Source organism: Eptatretus burgeri, chromosome 1 (genome assembly GCF_056783735.1).
Source record: "Eptatretus burgeri isolate ZD-2024b chromosome 1, Ebu_testis_v1, whole genome shotgun sequence".
In the NCBI taxonomy this organism is placed as follows: Eukaryota; Metazoa; Chordata; class Myxini; order Myxiniformes; family Myxinidae; genus Eptatretus; species Eptatretus burgeri.
The window spans coordinates 35,642,832-35,665,041 of record NC_140961.1 but is presented as its reverse complement, the minus strand read 5'-3'; the positions used below and the strand labels follow the sequence as shown (position 1 = coordinate 35,665,041).

The 22,210-nt window shown below is 43.8% G+C and overlaps 1 protein-coding gene across 1 annotated transcript; it reads left to right on the top strand.

The window, feature by feature from the left end:
- Positions 1–1,184: 1,184 nt before the first annotated feature.
- LOC147034226 (vesicle transport protein SFT2B-like) lies at positions 1,185–22,197 on the top strand. The gene is made up of 8 exons (XM_085878865.1): positions 1,185–1,395; positions 11,069–11,155; positions 12,605–12,687; positions 17,739–17,820; positions 17,916–17,951; positions 18,066–18,124; positions 19,475–19,504; positions 19,690–22,197. Exons 1-8 carry the CDS (start codon positions 1,330–1,332, stop codon positions 19,727–19,729), a joined length of 483 nt encoding a protein of 160 aa, XP_085734991.1. The 5' UTR covers positions 1,185–1,329; the 3' UTR covers positions 19,730–22,197.
- Positions 22,198–22,210: the final 13 nt, after the last annotated feature.

Sequence of the window (22,210 nt, the reverse complement as noted above, 5' to 3'; positions counted from 1 at the left end):
GGGAGATCATGACCGGAAGTGTATTTATTCAATTATTTTTTTCCCAAAGTTAATTTTATTCTTCCGAAAGTGATTTTTTTTCATGACAGGAAGTGTTTAATTTGTAATTAACATTACCGGGAGTGATTTTGAAACTCTGCGGAATTTTTAATTTCTTTTATATATGCCACTGCATCTTGTACGTGTACGATTACACTGCACGTGTAATCTTGACCAGAAGTGATCGTTTATTTATTTATTCAATTATTTTTTTCCCAAAGTTAATGTAAATAAAGATATCTCCCACATCATCAAAAAATAATTTTTAATCGTGATTTACATTATTTGATCGCTGATCCCGAATCCAGGCCGAAGTAACCGGAAATTGCAGTATCGAACGCAAGAAGAATTCTGCGTTCGCTTCTGGGCTTTGCCTATTACATATTATTACTATTATTATTTTGTTTCATGGAACAGTGAGATGTTAAAGCAGACGAATGGCCAGTGGTGCCATTGTGGGTTATGATGGGATGTGGGAGGCAGCACAGAAACTTGCAGAAAGGATCGTTAGTGGCATCGAACAGCCAGTCTGCACAGGACAGGAGAAAGGAGGAACAAGTTTACAGAAAGCCTTATTTTTGACGGTTTAACCACAAGGGGTTTACTGGAAGAACACAAGCATCCTGCTGTCTGGGAGGGTTAGGGAAACAGAGGGGGCCAGACCACCCTCCAGGAGAGGTGGTAAAAACAACAACAACAAAGAAGGGGTCACCTGTGAGAGCACCCACCACACCTTGTTTCGTTCTCATCACACGAGACGCTAATAAAGTCACGGTCGTGGGAGGGTGGAGGATATGTGTGTTTGTTTTTTTTTCTCAAGACGACTGTGATAATTTGTCTTTGTACACTGTGTGGCGCCCATGATGATGTTGTACGTCACACTGCCTTATGAACTCCTTCATCTGCACATGAAAAACAGTTATGTTAAGTATATATATATATATATATATATATATATATATATATATATATATATATATATATATATATATATATATATATATATATATATATATATATATATATATATATATATATATATATATATATATATATATATATATATATATATATATATATATATATATATATATATATATATATAATTGTGTGCTTTGAAAAGTTTTAAAAACAAGCAGTGAGCGGAAGAAGGTGATGAGAGAAGATCGTTCAAGGTACAAATCACAGCGAACGTGCATAAGTGCACCCTGGTGGGCGTAGTTTCTCATTGTCCTGCTGGGTAAGTGGTGCAGGAGTCTCCGCGAGGGTGGACGTGTGGAACACGAAGACATGGACAAGCTACGCCAAGCATTAAGCGGGCAAGAGGAAGACAGCGAGAGCACGTTCATAACACAGGTGTGGCCATCCATCTCGAACTCCGCATTGTGCTCGGCGTTTCACAAACTCTTTCCGTCTTGTGAAGGAAACGGGGGACAGGGGCGTTCGACCCATCATTGAGGCAACAAATTGGGACCACCTCGAGATTGGAGGCAAACTGATGGATCGCAAACAAGATCACCATTAATACCGACTCCCATGTCGATGCCACGTGTATATAACTTCCGCACGGAGGGGAAGCGGTTAAAGAAGGTGTGTACAGGTGTGTTCACTTACCAAGTTTCTTGTAAAGCGTTCAAGCAAGCACTCCATTCGAAACTGTCAAGGAACGGCTGGCTTGGCAAGCACGACCGAGCAAGCCGGCGCTTCCTGGCGCAGCTCGAGTGGTGGTGGTCGAAAAGGAGCTTAGCTGCCGGGGACGCTATCATTTCTTGAAATGCGACTGTGTCACTGATGCAGTGCCCCTCAACCAGTACACACACTGGAACTGGTACTCATTCAGCCTATTACATTAATTCATGTTGAGCTGTTTCGTCCACACTCCACACTCCACACTCCGACAGGGTTTGAACTCAGGACCCTCGTATCCCAAACCACCACCCTAACCACTGAGCCAACACCAGGCTTGATGAGTGGGGGATTTCACGGGAAGAAGATGTTTACTATTTTTCAAGTAATAATAATCATATTTTGCTCTCGATCATGACTTTTGCGAAGTCGCACACAAAGTGACATAATTTTATTCTTCTGGGAAACCTATTCATTCGGTGAAACGCAAACAAGGCTCATTTTGTGATAGAAATCAATCAATTTTTTGTAACACACACACACACACACACACACACACACACACACACACACACACACACACACACACACACACACACACACACACACACACACACACACACACACACACACACACACACACACACACACACACCTGTGCTGTCCCATGGATGTGCTCGTGCCTTTATGCATAATGCATATTATATCTCTGGAACTGTTACGCAGTCATTTCAGGACACATGCATTAACAAAATAAATAAATAAATTCGAATGCAGTCTGTGACTGCTGGTTGCATCATTACTGGGAGTGTAACTGTGCCACTGCTGCAGTGCCTCAGTTAACAGTAACCTGGGACTAATTTTGCCGACCTCAGAAGGATGACAGGCTGAGTCAACCCACCTGGTGTTATTTTAACGGTAAAACAGGCGGTTTGAATTCAAGATCCGAAAGATCTTAAGCTAGCCCCCTTAACCGTGAAGCCATCACCAGGTTAAGATGTGCATTGATCGATATTTTCATCATTGATAAATTCATTTCAATTGAGAAGTTGTTTGAGTGGTTCAGGGAGGTGAAAGTGAGAAGGTGAAAAATTTCCACTATGGGGGATGATTTGGAACTTCTCAACCCATCTCCCCCTGGATCAGCTTTTACCTGGTGTGTGGGCCAGTATTGTCATGCAGTCGTCGATAACTGAGAGCATATTCAGGACTTTGTTTGCACAATGCTTCTCTCACTGTATTGAATGTCAGTAGTTCTGTGCATTGATGGTCTTGCGATGTTCAAGGTCTTCATGGATTAAACTACGAAAGTACAATTTCCACATCCTTGCCGGTGATGGCTGAACCTTGAATGAATTTCATGGTTGGGAGCAAGATTGTCTGTGGTCCTGCTGGCGCACTGTGGCTTTGGCATAAAAGGATGAACTCAGGTCTTTTCACAGGTCATGCTCTTCAATAAATCATCTCTTTCTTTAAATCTTCAGTTGATCTTAGTATGGTGGTATTTGATAAGGAACACGTCCTTTAACAGAAAAATTAAGCCTGGTGTTGGCTTCGTAGTGAGGGTGGTGGCTTGGGTTCCTAGGATCCTGAGTTCAAGCCCCATTGGCCGCTGAATTAAAATTCACCAGGAGGTTGACTCAGCCTGTTATCCTTCCGAGATCGGCAAAATGAGCACCACTGTACTGGTTCGGGGGACACCACATCAGCTGCATTGCCGTGTCCCAACCAATGATGCAACCAGCAGCCACTGGCTGCACTCGATAGAGAGAGAACAGACAAGTCCCATGTCATCACAGTAGTGATAAATGATTGATTGTCTAACTCGTCATCTCGAGCTGAACATGAACAGACTGTTTCTGGAGCCTCTTCACCTTGCCATTAGCCATAACCTACCTTCATGGACCAAATTCCAATGCTACATTTAAAAGGTAATGCCACATCAAAATGCCAAGTATCAAGCAAGGAAGCAGCACATTCCATTTTTGAAGTCTTGGTATGCCTTGTGTGGGGTTCGAACCAGCAACCTCCCAGACCCAGAACAGACACTCCTACCGTTACACCACCAAGTCCGGTAAATTGTGAGCCTTTCTGTGCTTTTGTTTTTGTCCTGATTTTTAAATTTTTTTTGTTCTCAGTTTTTGCACGATCAACACTTTTGATCATCCATCTCACTTCAGCACCCCTTGATCATACACACTAATCATCCAAAGCACTCCTTGTGTGTTTACATGGATCTCAGTTGACAGCTCGCTTCTATTCCTGTATCCAATTCTCTCGTATTTGTGAAACCATCCTCCAGCCTCCAGCGCGTCCTTTTCAGCTCATGCCCTTCGAAGTCCCACGTTAACTTCTCAGCTTTTCCGACATTAACTTTCCTTCCACCGTCAGTACTTGCACTCCTCTTCTGTCTTTCAAGTATTTTAAATGCCTCGGGTGTGTTTATTAAAAACGTCTCTTTCTAAAAAGAAAAGTTAATGAATGGAAGCCTTTCATTTGCAATGATGCATTCACTATCTGGAATATAATCTCTGCACATGAACTTTTGAGTGTTCTGATTTTGGGTTTGAATAATTCCAAGTGATTAAAGTGGAAAAGCATCTGCAGACAAACTGCTTCCAGCAAAATGCTCTGAACTGTCCTGTGCAACGACTTGCTTACAGTGTTGGAAAAAAAAAACAACTATCCATTTCATGGTTGTATGAAGTTTTCCACATTATAGTGAATGTACTAAACAATGTTACATTGTTGGTCATCTATTTATTACAATAGACGGTGTGGGGACATAATGTAGAAATGGAAGGGAAGGAGAGGGAATAGTGGAAAGAAAAGAGGATTGGTAAATGGTAAACAAAGGGAAATATTTGGATGAGATATCAGTAAATGGAGGGTGGGGGAGGTGGGGTGGACATGTACATGGCTTTAGGGGAGGGGGGGGTAGTGGAGTCAGATTGTCCCAGATGTATATTGATGGCCGTTTTACACAACATACAACATATTACATGACATCACAGTAAATGTTGCACCATTTCTTGGGTGGGGTATTTTCCTGAAATAAACAACTTTTTCTTTTGGCTTGTAGCAAGGTATTATGTACACATTTAGGACACGGGGGACCAAAAAATGAAAGTCATTGTATGATTAAGTTTTGCATATCATTTGTAAAGACCCTGTCACTCCTTGACGTTTTAGCCAGCGTATGGCAAGGTCTCAAAATGTATGTAAAACGCTGGCGTACCCTGAATTATTGATGTTTTAAAAAAAAAAAAGTTTTGGGCATATAATAACGTGTTGGACGTATGCATAACGTATTAGTTAGGTACACAGAACGTTTTAATCACATATAGATAACTTATACCAATGAATGCTGAGCGTGTTGTCGGCGTTCACAACCTATGCCCAACGATAGTCTAACTTATGCGTAGCGCGGCAGCGTATCGCCGACGATCACGTGGCGTAGGCTATTAATAGGCTGCGGCTCGACGATTCAAATCATAACCGCACTAGACATCGAAGTGTGAAGCCGCTGTCACACCTTGACGTTTTAGCCAGCGTATGCTGACGTATGAAAAATTTCCTGAACCAAGCTGGCACACGTCGAATACATTATGGGTAAGTTTTGTATACGTTAAGAGCACGCTGGCATACGTCGTAGTTTTCTGGCATACGTCGTCATACGTACTCTTTGCAAAAAAGAAATTTTCAGCATGTTGAAAATTTGTCGACGTTCTCGACGTATGACACACGTTCCGCATACGCTGGCCATAAGTTGTAGGCACGCTACGCAATCGTTGACACACGTCGACACACACTACTTGTAAGGTACTCATAAGTCGAAACGCGTCGAGGTAATGGTTAGCGAGGTAATGGTTAGCGTCAGTGTTCCAGACTCCCTATTTTTTTTTGTTTTTTCTTTCTTTCTTCGGTATGACGGTAATGTTGACACTTCGATTTCTAGTGCGGTTATAATTTAAATCATTGAGCGGCAGCGTATTAATTATATTATAACCGCACTAGAAATCAAAATGTTAACATCACCGTCATGCCGAAGAAAAAACAAAACAACCAAAAAAACCAGGGAGTCTGGAACACTGACGCTAACCATTACCTTGACGTGTTTCGACTTATGAGTAACGTACAAGTAACATGTGTCGACGTGTGTCAACGATCGCGTAACGTGCCTACAACACGTTACTCATAGGTTAGAAATAAGTTTCAGGTACGCTAAACATTACCTCGACGTGTTTTGACTTATGAGTAACGTACAAGTAACGTGTGTCGACGTGTGTCAACGATCGCATTACGTGCCTACAACACGTTACTCATAGGTTAGAAATAAGTTTCAGGTACGCTAAACATTACCTCGACGTGTTTCGACTTATGAGTAACTTACAAGTAACGTGTGTTGACGTGTGTCAACGATCGCGTAACGTGCCTACAACTTATGGCCAGCATTATGCGGAACGTGTGAGTCATACGCAGAGTACGTCGAAAAATTTCAAGCATGGAAAATTTGTCTAACACCTCCGCATACAAAGACATATGCCAGCGTACTACGAAAAAAAAAGCCAGCGTACTACGACGTATGCCAGCGTGCTCTTAACGTATACAAAACTTACCCATAACGTATTCGACGTGTGCTAGCATTTTAGCCAAATTTTGCATACGTCAGGCATATGCTGGCTAAATTGTCAAGGTATGACAGGGCCTTTACCCAACATCATGGGGATTCAGGATCTATTTGGACAGAGCTTAATTCTTCTCTTTCTATTGCTCTGACAGGGTCAAAGCTCTGACCAAACTAACATCTTAGGATTAAAAGTGCAGATTTCTTTAAAACGTTACGTACTTCCTAACGACCTTTGATGTTCTGTATACTGAACACAAAACTGGCCTTTGGTATTGATTTTTATATCATAGGGCCATCTTGGTAAACTTATTCTATGGTTATAAAATCAAGCTTATAGCTACTAGTAATTTTGTAGCAGCTTGGTAAATGCAATTTGTTACGTACTTCCTAACATTTTTGATAGCCTGTGTTTGGATAAAAACATGCTTTGTAAGCAACTATATCCATAGGACCCATAGCAAAAGTATACATTTTCTGAAAGCACAGACACTTGGGCATTATATAACATTAAGATTGTTTATCTTATTAAAACTGGTTTCAATTTATAAGCTTTCTCGTCATTTAGGACCACAGTGTACATAATACCATGCTACAAGCCTTTTACACAACATTTATGTTTGAATGAAACATCACAATGTATCAGCCTCTCCCCCACGTTTACATATCTTTGCCCCTCCCCCACCAATATCACAACAATTTTGAGTTTAATTTTTTTTTTTTTTTACATCCAGTAAAGTATTAATGAATTTTCATTTTACAATTCAAAATGGAGCGAGTTTTCAATTTGTAGGCCAGGTTGTTAAAATTCTGACTGGAAAGCATCCAAAAATGCAAAGCACGTGTGCGTTCGCTTTGTACTCAAACTAAACTTGATGAAAACAACAACTAAACCTTTGTTTTTTTATATATAAATGTAAATTTTATGAATTAGTATGAATTCGTCCTCCATATTCTCATAATAAAGGTTTGTTGAAAATGTGATGATAACTCAAATGTTATGCTCTGGACAGACACACTGAAGCTCAAATGGTAAATAAATAAAGAAACACGGAAGCGGTAACAAAATCCGGCCATCTTGTGCTGACGCATGGCGAACAGGCTAATAAAGACTATTTCTACTTCCTTTGTCTTTGCTTATTCTCAGTGTTCTCCATATTCTCATCATAAAGATTTATTGAAAATTTGAACGTTCAAGACAGTGCAGGGCGAAGCTGGAGCGGTGGATTCGCAATCCCTTCTTGAGTGGCAACAACAGGTTCTCCGGCCCTTACTCGGGCAGTTCTCCGCAGACGACGTCTTCAACCTGGACGAGACTGGACTCTTCTGGTAGCTGCTTCCGAACAAGACCATGGCTTTCAGGGGGAGAGTGGTGTACTGGAGGAAAGAAAAGCAAGCAAAGGATCACTCTTCTGGTTGGGGCAAACATGAGCGGCAGCGAGAAGTTCCCTCTTCTGGTGATTGGCAATTCCAAGAAACCCCGTGCCTTCAAGAACAAAGAGATCCCGGTCAAGTACAAGGCGAACTCGAAGGCGTGGATGATGGCGGAGCTTTTCGAGGAGATGTTGCGTGCGTGGGACGGACGACTCGGCCAGCAGGGACGCAGAGTGCTGGTGTCTCGATAACTTCTCTGGCCACCCTCCCGAGCTCGAGCTGAACAACATCCAACTGGTCTTCTTCCCACCTAACACGACAGCCAATTCTCAACTAATGGATCAGGGAATCGTAGAGAACCTCAAGCGCCACTACAAGAAGCTCCTGCTCTGCCGCCGGCTTGAGGCCATAGACGTGGGAAAGGAGTTCAAGTTCACGTTGCTCGACGCTCTACACGTCGCCCGGCGTGCTTGGGAGCAGGTCGGCAAGTCGACGATCAGGAACTGTTTCGCGAAGGCCAAGTTCATCGAAGAGGAGATCCAAACTGAGCCACAGGATGCGGAGCTGCCCGACATCTGGGAAGCTCTGCCTGCCGAGGAAAAGATGCACGAGAACGAGGAGATCGAGCTGTCTGACTTTCTCGAAGCCGACGAGCGCCTCACGAGTGGCGGGTATTGCGGAGGAGATTCTGTGCAGTGAGGAGCCGGTGGAAAGCGAAGATGACGAGGTAACTGTCGAGGAGGAAATCGTTCCGTTCGAGGAAGCCCAGCGCGCTTGTAGCACCGTCCGGAAGTTCATGCAGCAGAGAAGCGGGAAGCCCGGTGTGATGCAAGCGTGCGATCGGCTCGACAACGAGATGCACGAGATCCGCCGAAAGAAGATGCGCCAGCCGACGATTCTTGAAAGCTTTGTGTGTCGTGAATTTCTCGCCATGCCATATGTTAGTGTGTGAACTCTGTTAGTGTGTGTATGTTCTCCGTTCACTTAGCTTATACAACAGTCGTGCCTTTTACTTGCTGGAATAAATTTTGTCTAAAGATTAACTACAGATGGGTAACTTGAGAAAATAAGGCCGTTTTTACAAAATCTCGCTACTATGCCACTTTTGCTCGGTCCCGACGGGTGGCATAGTAACGAGCTTTGACTGTATATATTTTGGAGGGCAACCACCCAAGACACCCTAAGGGCCGGATTTTTTTATTTTTTTTTAATGCCATGACCAAACCTTGGTACATACAGGGTGATGAACATTGTGGTAAAGTTTCATCAAAACAGTATGCGTAGTTTCAGAGAAGAAGTTGCAAGTATTTGTGGATGGATGGCCGACACGTCATCCCATAAGCTCCCTGGAACTAAGTTCCAGGTGAGCTAACAAACAGACAAACAGAATAACGTATGCAACCAACCAATATACTTGAAAAAATCTTCGATTTTTGCAAGTAATAAAACAAAATATGAACAGATATACACCGACAACTGGGAAAACAATAAAAGAGCAGGAAGGTATAAAAAAAGAAAAGTTGGACAGATTGGGAATCGACAAAAAAGGCTCATCGGAATTTCTAATAGGTCAGCTCAACTGGAATGGAGAACGAATCATTATAATGCTCAAGACCAAGGACACTTCACCAATGGCTTTAAGAAGATGACATGATTGAGTCAATCAGACAAGTGTCGGTTCTGCAAGGTATAAACAGAAAGCACGAGCCACCACCTATCGTGATGTAAAAAAAAAAAAAAAAAACTCATCTCAGAACAGCTGTACACCTAAAGGCACAACAAGGTATGGAGAATAATCCACTGGAACATCTGCAAAAGTCTCAAACTCCAAGTTCCAGAAAACTCATGGAAACATGAACCAAAATCAATCACTGAAAACAAGGAAGTAATGCTCACGCATGACCTGATGATCCCATCGAGTGTGAACATAGAAATCAAAGCACTGCAACCGGACATCGTACTAAGTTACAAAAAAGAAAAGAAGGCATTGCAAATTGAGGTTTCAGTACCCAGTGATTTTGGCCTAAACAATGCAGAAATCAAGAAAATGACCAAATACCAGGACCTCAAAGTGAAGTGAAAAGTTCTTGGAAGCTGAAGAGCATCAAAATTGTACCCGTGATGATTGGAGCAGTGTGAATGATGGGGAAAAAAAAAAGCACCCCTCGGAATATTACTAAAAACGAACTGCTGTTCGAAGCTGTCCGGGGCTCGGTGACGATCCTCAAAAGAGCCGTCGGAACAAAACTTTGAGAACAAGAAAACTTCACAAATTGGTCCATGAATCACGATCCCTTACTGAAACGGAGGTGGATCCTTCAAGACCTGGGTGGGTTCCGTTCCACCTTCTGAAACCTGCATACAAGGATGAAACACACACACATACATGCACGCATGCACACACCACACACCACACACCACACATAAAACCCAGGTGTCCTGCTGTGCGGGGGTTTAGGTAATGATGGCACGTGTGTGGAAAATAAATCCCTGTGAGAAATAAATAAACCATTTTTCTGCCATTTATATTTCTGCGTTCACGGCTATTTGTTTATTATTTATCTTTGAAAATCTAAAAATAATAAACTCTGAGCAATAATTGAAACCATTTCACAAATATGATATTCCTGTAATGTCTTTGGTGGGTAATTAGGTAGAATTGCCTATTATGATATTGGTAATGGGGCCAATTAGGATGAATACATATAAAGGGGAGAATGTGCGAGGGGCTTGTGGGATGGGCATTAGGCATTATATTGCTAATAGGGGAAGTTAGCATGATTATAGGATGTGAGAAAGAGATGGGATGGATGTACGAGTGAGTGGGGGGGGGGGGTGGGGGTGGAATTCTAGCCTGATTGCATATTGGTAATGGGGGGCAATTTGCATGATTGGACATCAGTAATAATAGCAATGCAGTTCTGTGCCATTAATGGAGATTGCAGTGATGAAGATTAACTATACTTTGTTACCAAAGCCACATTTGATAAGTCGGTGAGTAATAGTGATTGGTATTTTCCTCATTGATGACCTCCACATTGTCAGATATTGGTATGATGAGCTCTTTTTCTTGTTGGTCCTCAAATTGAGCTGCTCTTTCTTTTCCCATTTGCTCTCGTCGAAGATGGGACTTTCACACAGGCTGAGGTAGGCCATCCTGCCTTGGTACTTGAACCAATAGTAAAACTTGCAATGATAATTGTTACTCACCAAAGCTTGCATTTTCTAGTTTACAGTCCTAAAAATGCTGTTCTTATTGGCAGACAGTTCAGTTAGTCAGCAATAGGTACAAACCAGAACCAGATTTTTCGACACTCTGTAAAGATAGGATGTGGCACGGAGTGGTCGTGATGTAATTTTTAAAAGACGATTTACTTGTATGTTCCTTCCTTTATCTTTTAGATTTCTGATGCAAGCACGCTGAGTTGGAGCACTCGAGTTAAAGGTTTTGCTGCTTGCTTTGCTTTCGGCATTTTGTGCTCCATCCTGGTAAGTCCTTCTTTTCTTCTTCTTCATGCAGCACATAGCTATAAGTAATATCATTGGCTGAGGGCACAACTGTGCTGCTAATGCAATACTCTCCATAGCTGTCAGGATAGGATTTTGTAATTTGTTCAAGGTCCCGGTGATAGCTTGCCTACTCTTTGCAAAGAACACCGTGGGATTTTAAAACATCCAACTAATGCAGGCAAACAGGATGCCCATTTTGTTTTGTATACAGTCAAGTCTCGTGGAAGAACTAGAACACAACAGATCAGGATGCAACATAACAAGAGGAACAGGAAAGAGAGGGGCAAACACAAATAACAGAGTTGAAGGACAAAGTAATGGGAGACTTGGGAAAATGAGGTATGTGGGAAGGAATGAGGGGTAGGAGGAGGACTCATGGGGTGGACAGGATGGATACAGAAGGACTAGTAATTTGGAAGGAGGTGGGCTTCTGAGTGGGGGCAGGGCGGGCAAGGGGGGGGGGTTGGGGAGAGGGTTAACGAGGTTAGAAAAGATCATGATTTTGGAAAGGGAATGATCTGAGGTGGTATTGAACAGCTGTCCTGAAGACTTGGATGGAGATTGTAGAGAATGTGGAAGTTGGTTCCACAGATGGAAAGAAGAGGAACAAATAATGAGTGGAGGTGAGCAGTGATCCCGGATTTAGCTCGTTTCACTAGAAGCGGCTTGAAGGTGGATCACATACAACCTGCAGAAACCTTGGGGGAACAAAGCACGGAAAGAGAAGAGGGGTGCAAAACCAGAAAGGAAACAGTAGAAGACAGAGAGACCACCGACCTATCTGCAGTGGGAAAGTGATAGGCACATAGACTCAGCTCCATCACGGGAAGTTCCCATCATCAATTTATCATGGGAGATTCCAATCATCAAATCAGTTTAATGTCCCTCCGAGGGACGGCACACACATTGATACCTCACCCTGTCTGCGAGACACCAGGATGCCAGTTTGTAGCTTGGCCGAGATTCAAACCCAGTGTAGATGGTTCAGAAGCGAGTGTAGTTACCTATAGGCCATCCTGCCAGTCCTAAGTCTTGCTCGTGTTAAGTCTGCATCCTGTGTGTTGCTTTTGTCTTTCTATGTGGTGCATTTCGTGAAGTTGGCTGGAGCTGAGCCAGTAGCAGATGTAATATGATGCAGGCCATATTGAAGGATTGTTGAGTTGAATGTTTTAAAAAAAAAAAATTCAACCTGAACTGAGATCTCATAAAGTCTTTCAAGATTAAAACTTAGCTCACTCAGAAGCCCACCTCCTCAGCTCAGTTTTTGTCATTATCTTCTACTCTGTGTGATTCACAATGCATGTATTGTATATGGACAAGTATTAAACTGGTCAGACTGAATGCTTGCAATTCAGGTGTTAATTTAGTTCTGGATCACATGGTGCTTGATGTAATTTGAAGTGTTTCACTAACAATCCTGCATTACAGGGTACAGTTTTCCTTTGGTTTAGAAATGGCCTCATTTTGTTTGCCCTCTTCTACACCTGTGGTAACCTTTGTGCTCTGGCAAGGTAAGCATACTTGTGCATGGGTATGTGAGTCATATTGAGTATTGTAGGGTTACATTTTAGTACACAAGTAGTATGTGGATGACTTTGCACAAAGAACAAAATCTGCTTTCTTACCAAGAGCTTCAGTTATCTCCTTAATTATTCCCATGCTTTTTAAAAAAAGGCAAACAGGAAGACCAAGGAGCTTTCCTTGGTCATTCCTTAGGAATACCAAGGATGAATTATTTGTGAACACCCTGGGATCCCCAAGGCTTGAGGAACATGTGGCTGAAGTTTCCCTTTGATCTGTCAAGCCGTTCTGGATAAGATTATTTTTAAAGGTTTATTCTTTAAAAAAAAAAAAAAAAAAAAAAAAAAAAAAAAATATATATATATATATATATATATATATAGATATATATATAGCTGCTAAACCATGTGACCTATGACATCTGTAGAGAACATTTTGTTCCTCATGGATAGGCGATCATACCTGCAAAGTTTCACCTTGATCTGTTCGGCTGTTTTGGAGAAGAATGTGTTTGGATATGGACAACCAGCAGGATTAAAAACAAAACCTGTCAAAGGGCGGAGGAGCTCCTTGTGAGCCAACGGCCATCCATATCTAGTGCCCAACTGTGTCTGCGGACGTCCTCCTGCAGTTGGGTTACTTCTTATTAGGAGGTTGGTGGCAGGATTTGCACTCCGGCCACCGTAAAACGCTTCATTCCGTAAAACGCAAAAACGCAAAGAAATCTGAAAACCCACTCCGTGGGAGTACCTCCTGTGCAGCTTCCCTTCGCAGGGCAGCTCACCGGATGACAGGATTGGGGCAAAGCCTTCGGGACCCCTAATCTTTGATGATAGGAGGGAAACCACGGGGTAACATCCCTGGGTCAGATTGCGGGAGAGTGTGTCGGAGTGGTGCTGAGGTGTCGTCCACCAGACGGCGGTCTCCTTGGGTTAACCTGAGGCGGTCCCTTCGGGTGGGTGCCTGGAATGTCCTATCCCTAAGAGAGGATGATCACCTGTCTCTGTTATCATCTGAGCTCAAGCGTTTGGACATCGGGATTGCAGCTCTCTCTGAGGTTCGGAGACCGGATTGCGGCGAGATAATGGTGGGTGGTTACACCTACTATTGGTCTGGTCGCTCTGATGGTTACCATACCCAAGGAGTTGCTGTAGCTGTGTCCGATAAGCTGAGCCCAATGATAATTGAGGTAACACCGGTCAACGAGCGTATTATGAGATTAAGGATTCGTCACTCCTTAGGTGTCATTTCCCTGGTCTCTATTTATGCTCCGACTAAGGCGAGTGATCTCACCGTGAAGGATGCATTCTACGCCACACTCGAGTCTGTGGTTGATCAGTGCCCCAGACGAGATACACTTCTAGTCTTGGGGGATTTCAATGCATCGACTGGAACTGATAGGGATGGTTATGAGGTGTGTGTTGGTCCCCATGGGTCAGGAACTATGAACCAGAATAGCACTAAGTTCCTTGACTTTGCAAGAAGTCATGGACTTAGGGTGGCTGGTTCATGGTTTCAGCGCCCACAAGCTCATCGCTGGACTTGGTATTCCAACGCTGGCGGTGTGACAAAGGAGATTGACCATGTCCTCATTGACGGTCGTTGGAGGATGATCCAGAACTGCAGGGTCTACCGGAGTGCTCAGTTCCTCAATACTGACCACAGGCTTGTTGTAGCAACTCTAAAGCTGCACCTTAAATCCTGGAGAATGGTACCATCCCAGCCTAGGCTGGATGTTGCCAAGCTCAGGGATGAGAGAGTAGCTGAGGAGTTTGCGAACAGGCTGAGTGGACACTTGGGGGTCTGGGTGCTTTGGGGGGTCCTGAAGAGTTGTGGAGCACCTTCAAGACCACCGTCCTTGATGTTGCCGGTGGATGCCTTGGAGTTCACCGCAGGGCAAAGAAGAATTTTGTCTCTCAAGGGACACTGGATACCATTGACCAGAGTCGCAGGGCCAGGCTGAATGGCAGAGCTGAGCTGTTTAGGGAGCTGAGGCGTAAAACTGTACGTGCACTGAGGGTGGACAAGGAGGCCTATGTGCGAGGAATCTGTGAGGGGGTAGAGCATCACCTGTGGACAGGTGATTCTCGTCCCGCTTACAGGGGAATTCACGCATTACGTTCATCCAAGCTCATCCCTCGGAGCACTGCAGTTCGAGCAGAGAGTGGTAGGCTCTTGACAGAGGAGTCTGAAGTGAAGGCCCGCTGGGCCGGTTACTTTGAGCGGTTGTACCAGGCTGATCCCCCAGCTGTCGAGTTGGACGTCAAGGGTGTTACAATCCTTGTTGCTGACCCTAGAATCAACTGTGGTCCACCTTCGCTTGTGGAAACACGGGCTGCGGTGAACCAGTTGAAACGGGGCAAAGCTCCAGGGATCTGTGGCATCCATGCTGAACTTCTCAAGGCTGGTGGAAATGCTGCACTCGTGTCGTTGCATGCAGTTTTGTGCTCTGCCTGGAACACAGGCATCATCCCAACTGACTGGAAGAGGGGTTGTCCCTCTCTGGAAAGGGAAGGGTGATCGCCAAGACTGCAACAACTACCGAGGGGTGACGCTGCTCTCAGTGCCGGGCAAGGCCTTTGCTCGGATAATTCTTGATAGGGTTCGCCACCATCTGCTTGAGCACCAGCGTCCAGAGCAGTCAGGCTTTACACCAAAGAGGTCAACGATTGACCGTATCCTTGCCCTTCGTGTCCTCACCGAACGCAGACGAGAGTTTCGGCAGGGGCTGCTTGCAGCCTATGTTGATCTCTGTAAAGCGTTCCATTCAGTGAATCGGGATGTCCTCTGGAGGATTCTTGGTCTTCGTGGGGTGCCATCGAAACTGATCGATCTGATGTCTGAACTCTACTCTGGTACTGAGAGTGCTGTGAAGTGTGGTGGTACCATCTCTGACTTATTTCCAGTTGTTACTGGAGTTCATCAGGGATGTGTACTTGCCCCCACACTTTTCAGCACTTGTATGGACTGGATTTTTGGGAGGATGTCGGAGAGATCAAGTTGCGGTGCATCGTTTGGCAATGTCAAGACCTCGGACCTTGATTTTGCAGATGATGCAGTCATCTTTGCGGAGACTTTAGACATCCTCTTGGGGGCCCTCGAGGTGCTGAATGAGGAGTCGGAGCCGTTGGGATTACGGATTTCTTGGGTCAAAACTAAGATCCAGGCTTTCGGTGACATCTTGGATGGTGCTGTCCTTTCTGTGTCTGTTTGTGGTGAGGATGTTGAGGTCGTGGAGAGATTCACTTACCTTGGCAGTGATATTCATGTCTCCGCAGGTTGTGAGCCGGAGGTCAATAGACGTCTGGGTCGGGCCTGGGGAGTCATGGATTCACTGGATCATGGGGTGTGGCGCTGCCGGTACCTGTGCGGGAGGACGAAAGTCCGAGTCTTCAGGTCCTTGGTACTTCCAGTCTTGCTCTATGGGTGCGAGACTTGGACTCTGACCAAGGATCTGAGACGGAGACTTAATTCCTTTGGTACCAGGTCTCTTCGGAGAATCCTTGGCTATCGCTGGTCGGATTTTGTGTCCAATGAGCGGTTGCTGAGAGAGACTCGGATGAGATTTGTTACCTGCATAGTCCGTGAGCGTCAGCTGCGGCTGTATGGACATGTGGCTCGTTTTCCTGACGCTGATCCTGCTCACCAGATTCTCTCAGCGAGGGAGTCTCATGAGTGGAGGAGGCCAGTGGGCCGACCACGTGCCTCATGGTTGCAGCAGGTTGACAATCATCTCAAGGAGATGGGGATGGGCCTGGCATCTGCCTGGGGGATGGCCAGACGGAGGCCCCTGGAGTACCGGCGGAAAGTGGACGCAGCGACGCGCTGTTCTGGCACATGCTCCCATACCTGACCTGATATTTGAAGGTTTTTTATATTAAAACAATATGGCTGCCAAACCATATTGTTGACGTCATCAATGACATCAAAAGACCAATGACGTCATCACCCCTCCCCCTCCCCAATACAATTAATCCCGAGATGACTCAAAAATTTTCATTCTGATTGGATAAAGCGTTCTCCACATTAAATTATGACGTCATAACAAAGCCACCTATGGCATCATCAAAAAAATTGCTCGTTTCCCATGGGGAGTACTTCCATGTGCCAAGTTTCAATTTTTTCCGTGGAGCGGTTTCGGAGATGCAGATGTCCAAAGTTTTTCCTTTTTTCTAATATGGCTGCCACACCACGAGGCCTATGATGTCATAATTATCATAAAAAAACATTCTACATGAGTAGTTGCACCTATGGTGAAAACTTCCTTTGAATCGGATAAGTGGTTGCAGAGAAAAGAGAGAAAATTAGCACGGACAGACAACCCGAAAACATAATGCCTCCGGCGACTTCGTCAGTTGAGACATCAAACACAGGGGCATATTGTAATTGGCTCCGTCTGTTCACCCGTCACGCTTTGTCCTCCTAAACGGATTGGCAGAAATTCACCAAACTTGGTCGTTATCACCACATGGCAGGTGCAAGAGCAGTGTCATTTTGGCACCACCCACCACTTGGGTGAGGTTAAAAGGTAAAATCCCGAAAAATGCAATTACGGACACACTTTAAAATATTTTTTTAATGAAACTTTGTGTACGCAATCAACATTGGGAAACGCATTAAATACGGAACGATTTGTTTTGGATTTGACCCCCCGGTTCACACCCCAAAGGGTGGGAACTGATTGTCACGTGGGTCAAACCAGGAAAAAAAAAATTTTAACTCAAAATTTGATAATGGGTCATTCATTCCCAGCGGAACTTTATGCCAACTTTCAATTCTGCTTTCGGAGGAAGTGTGGAGATTTGCAATTGCGTGCCATCGACTTCGCTCTTACTTGAAATTCCAAAGTTTCCAAAGTTTGTGTACAACCATGACTTAGACATTCAACACGTTATTTTATTCCTCGTTTTATTATTTTATTTCTAGTTATTGTTGCTAGTTAATTTTGCTCATTGTGGAGAATGAAGCCAGTTTAAAAGAAAATCTTGATCACCTTGTGTGAACTTTAACCACCTGCTTCTTTGTCTCTTTACGTCCACAGCACGTGTTTTCTCATGGGCCCTATTAAGCAGCTCAAGCGGATGTTTGATTCGACACGCGTCTTTGCCACAATAGCCATGCTTGTAAGATTTTGATTCTTACTCTCGTCCTCCTCCATTCCATTCTTGCCATGTCCTTTCCTAACATTCCCTATTGCTTGTGTGCTCTCAAACCGCAGATTTGCTTGCTGCTTACCTTATTTTCGGCATTCTGGGTAAGTTCCATTCAATGGAGTATCCATTACTTCCAAGCTCGCATCACCAAACTTGGGTTCAATTAATGAAATAACTGTTTTTTTATCTTCATTTTATTTTGTTTGTACCGACAGTGGCACAACAAGGGGCTCGCACTTCTATTCTGCATTATGCAGTTTCTCGCAATGTCTTGGTGAGTCTGATAAGATGAAAAATATATTTTTGCAAAACGTTGACGATTTTGTTTTGTTTTTTCAACACTAAACCCATTCAAATGTTTCCTTTAATCAGACCCCTTAACCTCCCACCCACCCCCAATACCTCTTCCTCTTTTATTCTCCTAAATAAACTCTCCTCTCTACCCTCCTGAGTATATTCTCATATATGTAGAATCTTCTTCTCTTCTTACGTCATGTTCCATTGTATGGGCTTGGTGGCTCATACACCGTTTGAGATTGGCTTGTCCTGTCCTTTAAGTGGGTCATGGATGAAATGTCATGGATGAAATGATTGGTTTTCCCTGTCCCTGTCCTTTAAGCTACAAGGTATTCGGCTGGCAGGATCGTTTGCAGGTACCCATGCTCACATCTGTGCTGTATAGGCTGGGTTCGAATCTCAACCCAACCATACACCGTCATCCTGGTGTTTTACAGGCATGGCGATGCATCAGCAAGTGTGCCATCCCTGTGATGGATGTTAGCTGGGTGTCGCATCTACTAGCGTTAGTTTGTGGATGTCAAAGATTCCGAAGAAAGAGTCAGCGAGCTATCACCGAACAAATTATAAGTTCCTGCTTTAACATACATAAACATCAGGCCGGGCCAGCCGGTTCGCCAGCTGGTTTGGGCCAAAAGCTTTCCCCGGACGACCCCACGAGGAGGCGGGCATAATTTTGGCTGTTAAAGAAAGAACGAAAAATTACAATGTCTTCTTGAAACGTTAAGGAAGTGGATGGAAATAATCATTTGCACTTTTTATCTTTGTAAACTAACATTTGGGCCACCGTGTGTGTATTGACGATACATACATCACATCCATCCATCCATTGGGACCATACTCTCTGCAGAGCGTTGTTGCTGCCTAAGCATTCTCCTGGGCTATTGCACACAATCCTGGACGGGTCACCACTCCGACACAGGATACCAGCAAGCTGACACTCATTTTGCCGACCTCGGAAGGATGACAGGCAGAGTCAATCCCACCTGGTATTAATTCAACAGCAGAACGGGATTTTAACTCAGGATCCTAGGATCCCAAGCCCACCATCCGAACCATTAAGCCAACACCAGGCATATACATCACATGCAAGACAGGAATAAGAATGGACAACAGACAAATCAACATAGGACAGAGGATTTGAACCTGGGACTCCAGTATCATTAACGATACGCATATATTAGAACTCCAAGCAGGCCTACTCATAATTTAACGTATAGGAAAAATATTCGTTGGTTCTTAAACATTGGTTATCCATCACATTATATGATTGGCTTGAATTTTCAGCGAAGTGAGGTCTCATTATGTTCTTTTTTTGTGTGTTCAGGTACAGCCTTTCCTACATTCCTTATGCACGGTGAGTTATTCAATCGAACATGTTAACCTTTGCTTGTCTTGAGCTCGCTGGGGGATGGAACAGGACAGTTTGTATGGGGAGGGTGGAGGGAGGGGAAGACTGGGGATTTTGCCTTCAATCTTTCTTCATTCTTGCCTTTCTCACCTCTTCCATCTCCATTTAACACTTTCCTATTTGCTTTGCAGGGATGCAGCAAAGAAATGCTTCACAAGTTGCCTGGCATGAACGGCAACCTTGAAATGATTCACACACATTATCAACACCAACAATACTCCATGTTTTAATATCTTTGGATTTCTGTACTTCTTTCTATGTCTGTCTGTCTTTGCATGCCCCTGAGATCAAACCAGAGCCAGGTATGTGTCATGGCTTCAATGCTACTGATGAAGCCACCTTAAAGGGGAACCCAGATGCTAATGCTCAGACCATCTCAATGTTAATGTATATCCCTTGATACCCTACAGAATAGATATGATGTCTTTTTTCGATTTCCGAATTATAAAGATGTAAATTTGCGATTAAAAGTCGAAATCTTATTCTTCAGATCAGCTGCGACGTCGCATCAGGAAGTAGACCGTCATATCTGTACTGCCTCCAGGTTATATCGCGGTATGGTTTAACTCAAACGGCGAATAATTTTCGATTTTCCACAAATATGCCGAGTTAATGCATCCTTGATGCTTATATAGTAAAATAAACCGAGACGGTTTCAATGCTAAATCAATGGTCAAAAGACCCGAAGTTTGCCAGAAATTGGATGAGGTTTGTCCAAAATACCCACATGTTTATCGAGCCTACAAAATGTTCGCTTTTGTGCTCGGAATTTACAGAGAACTGTTATGAAACAACAGAGATGGCGAGATCTTGTTGTTATTGGTCACGATTGAGAGAGGATGCCATACTTATGATGATAAAGCGGAAGAACAGCCGTCGCTAAAACTAACATCATCTCTACCGATCTACCAGCACATGTACACAGGTGATTTGAGTGGTGAATCAAATACCTGTTGCCATTGCCAGGCAGTTACCACAAGAGCACCTGAAAATAATTATCTATTATCAACAATTCTGAAAACCAAATGAACCACCATCTATCGATAGTGGAGAGAAAGTATGCATGCATCATCTACTCCTCTGAGAGGATTTCACCAAGGACGCTAAAACTAAATCCCCCCCACAATCCCCCATCAACCATCACCCCCACAATACCCATCGCCATCCCACCCCTCCACCCACAAAATCCCCTCCCCCCAAGCACCACTCCCCCTTCCACTGGACCAGGACATCAACACCTCACAGACATGACAGTAGGACACGGCATGGACACAAATGGCATCCGGAGAAAGTATAAAACTGCATGATCGCATAACATACAAGGTACCTGGTCTGTCTGTGATGGTGGGACAAAACATTAATCACCCATTTTGTCCACGGTGTCCGAGTGTGCCTGGACGGTGTCCATGCTGCAAGACAATGGGTATCCATCCATTGGAACCATACTCTGTGCAGTGTTGGTGCTGCCTAAGCAGTCTCCTTGGCTATTGGGCACAATCCTGGACAGGTCACCACTCCGATGCAGGATACTTGAATGGCTCAATCATCCTCAACAAACTGGTACTCATTTTTCTGACCTCAGAATGATGACAGGCTGAGTCAACCTCACATGGTAATAATTCAACGGGATAGCAGAAATTGAACTCAGGACCCGAGGATCTCAAGCCTGCCACCCTAACCATTCAGCCAACACCAGGCATGACAGGTATTTCTGCTCGAGTAATATATAACCCGCTTTATTAACTAATACAAAATCCCTCCCTTGTAAACCATCAATTGAAAGGAAAACCAAAACCTACCAATCTGTAGAACATACGACCAGCTTTTTCTTCTTCATGAACACTTCTGCATTATTCCTCTGAATCGCTCGCACAAAGCTCGAAACGATAGGGCTCCATAATCCTCCCAAGAGTTTTCATTATTAATTTTGTCTCCAACCGTTCCTTCAAAATCCCAGTTAGTTTCAACATTCCGAGAACCATCAGAGTTGTTAATGACGGTGGAATCAGTGTCTGAATCCGAGCTCGACATGCACCGTTTCTCGATGTAAGCCGCCATCCGGATCAATATGGCTTCCGTATGTGACATCACTGGCGAAATCGAAAATCGACATGCTCAGGCTTTTTTTTTTAAAGACACTTTGTTATTGGCAAAAAAAATTCAAACTTTTTTTTTTCCCCCTTCAAATTAGACCGTGATTTATGATTCTCAAAAAATGATTCTTTCAGAAAAAAAAAGTGCATTTGGGTTTCCCTTTAACCTTGCGCAAGCCGCAAGCAGCTTTCACACACCCATCAAACATGTCCATATTCGTGATGTCTGCATCTCCTCTTTCATATATTTTTTGTAATCTTTCACATGTTTTCATAACCATGGACATTCTCTTTGTGCCCTCCATGTTGGACAGGGGTAATCCCTCATATTCTACTGTAACTGTGCTTTACGGAGGAGTGACAGCTGAGCGTTTTTTCGAGGTCAGGTTTGAGAAGTGTTCTTTCGTTTTAACACTGACTATGTGTATGTATATAAATCTCAGATTATATTTCTATTTCCTTTTGCTGCTTGAAGGCATTTTGATTCCTTTTGAATTGCAATTATTTGGCGGATTACCATGAAAATAAATTTTGAGCTTTTCGGTTTTTAATGCATCTG

Excerpts from the sequence above, each read along its gene's own strand:
- LOC147034226 (XM_085878865.1), top strand. The coding sequence starts at position 1,330 with ATGGACAAGCTACGCCAAGCATTAAGCGGGCAAGAGGAAGACAGCGAG. Across the intron at positions 11,156-12,604 it reads GCATTTTGTGCTCCATCCTG|GGTACAGTTTTCCTTTGGTT; the intron begins GTAAGTCCTTCT and ends CCTGCATTACAG. Across the intron at positions 17,821-17,915 it reads TTGCCACAATAGCCATGCTT|ATTTGCTTGCTGCTTACCTT; the intron begins GTAAGATTTTGA and ends CTCAAACCGCAG.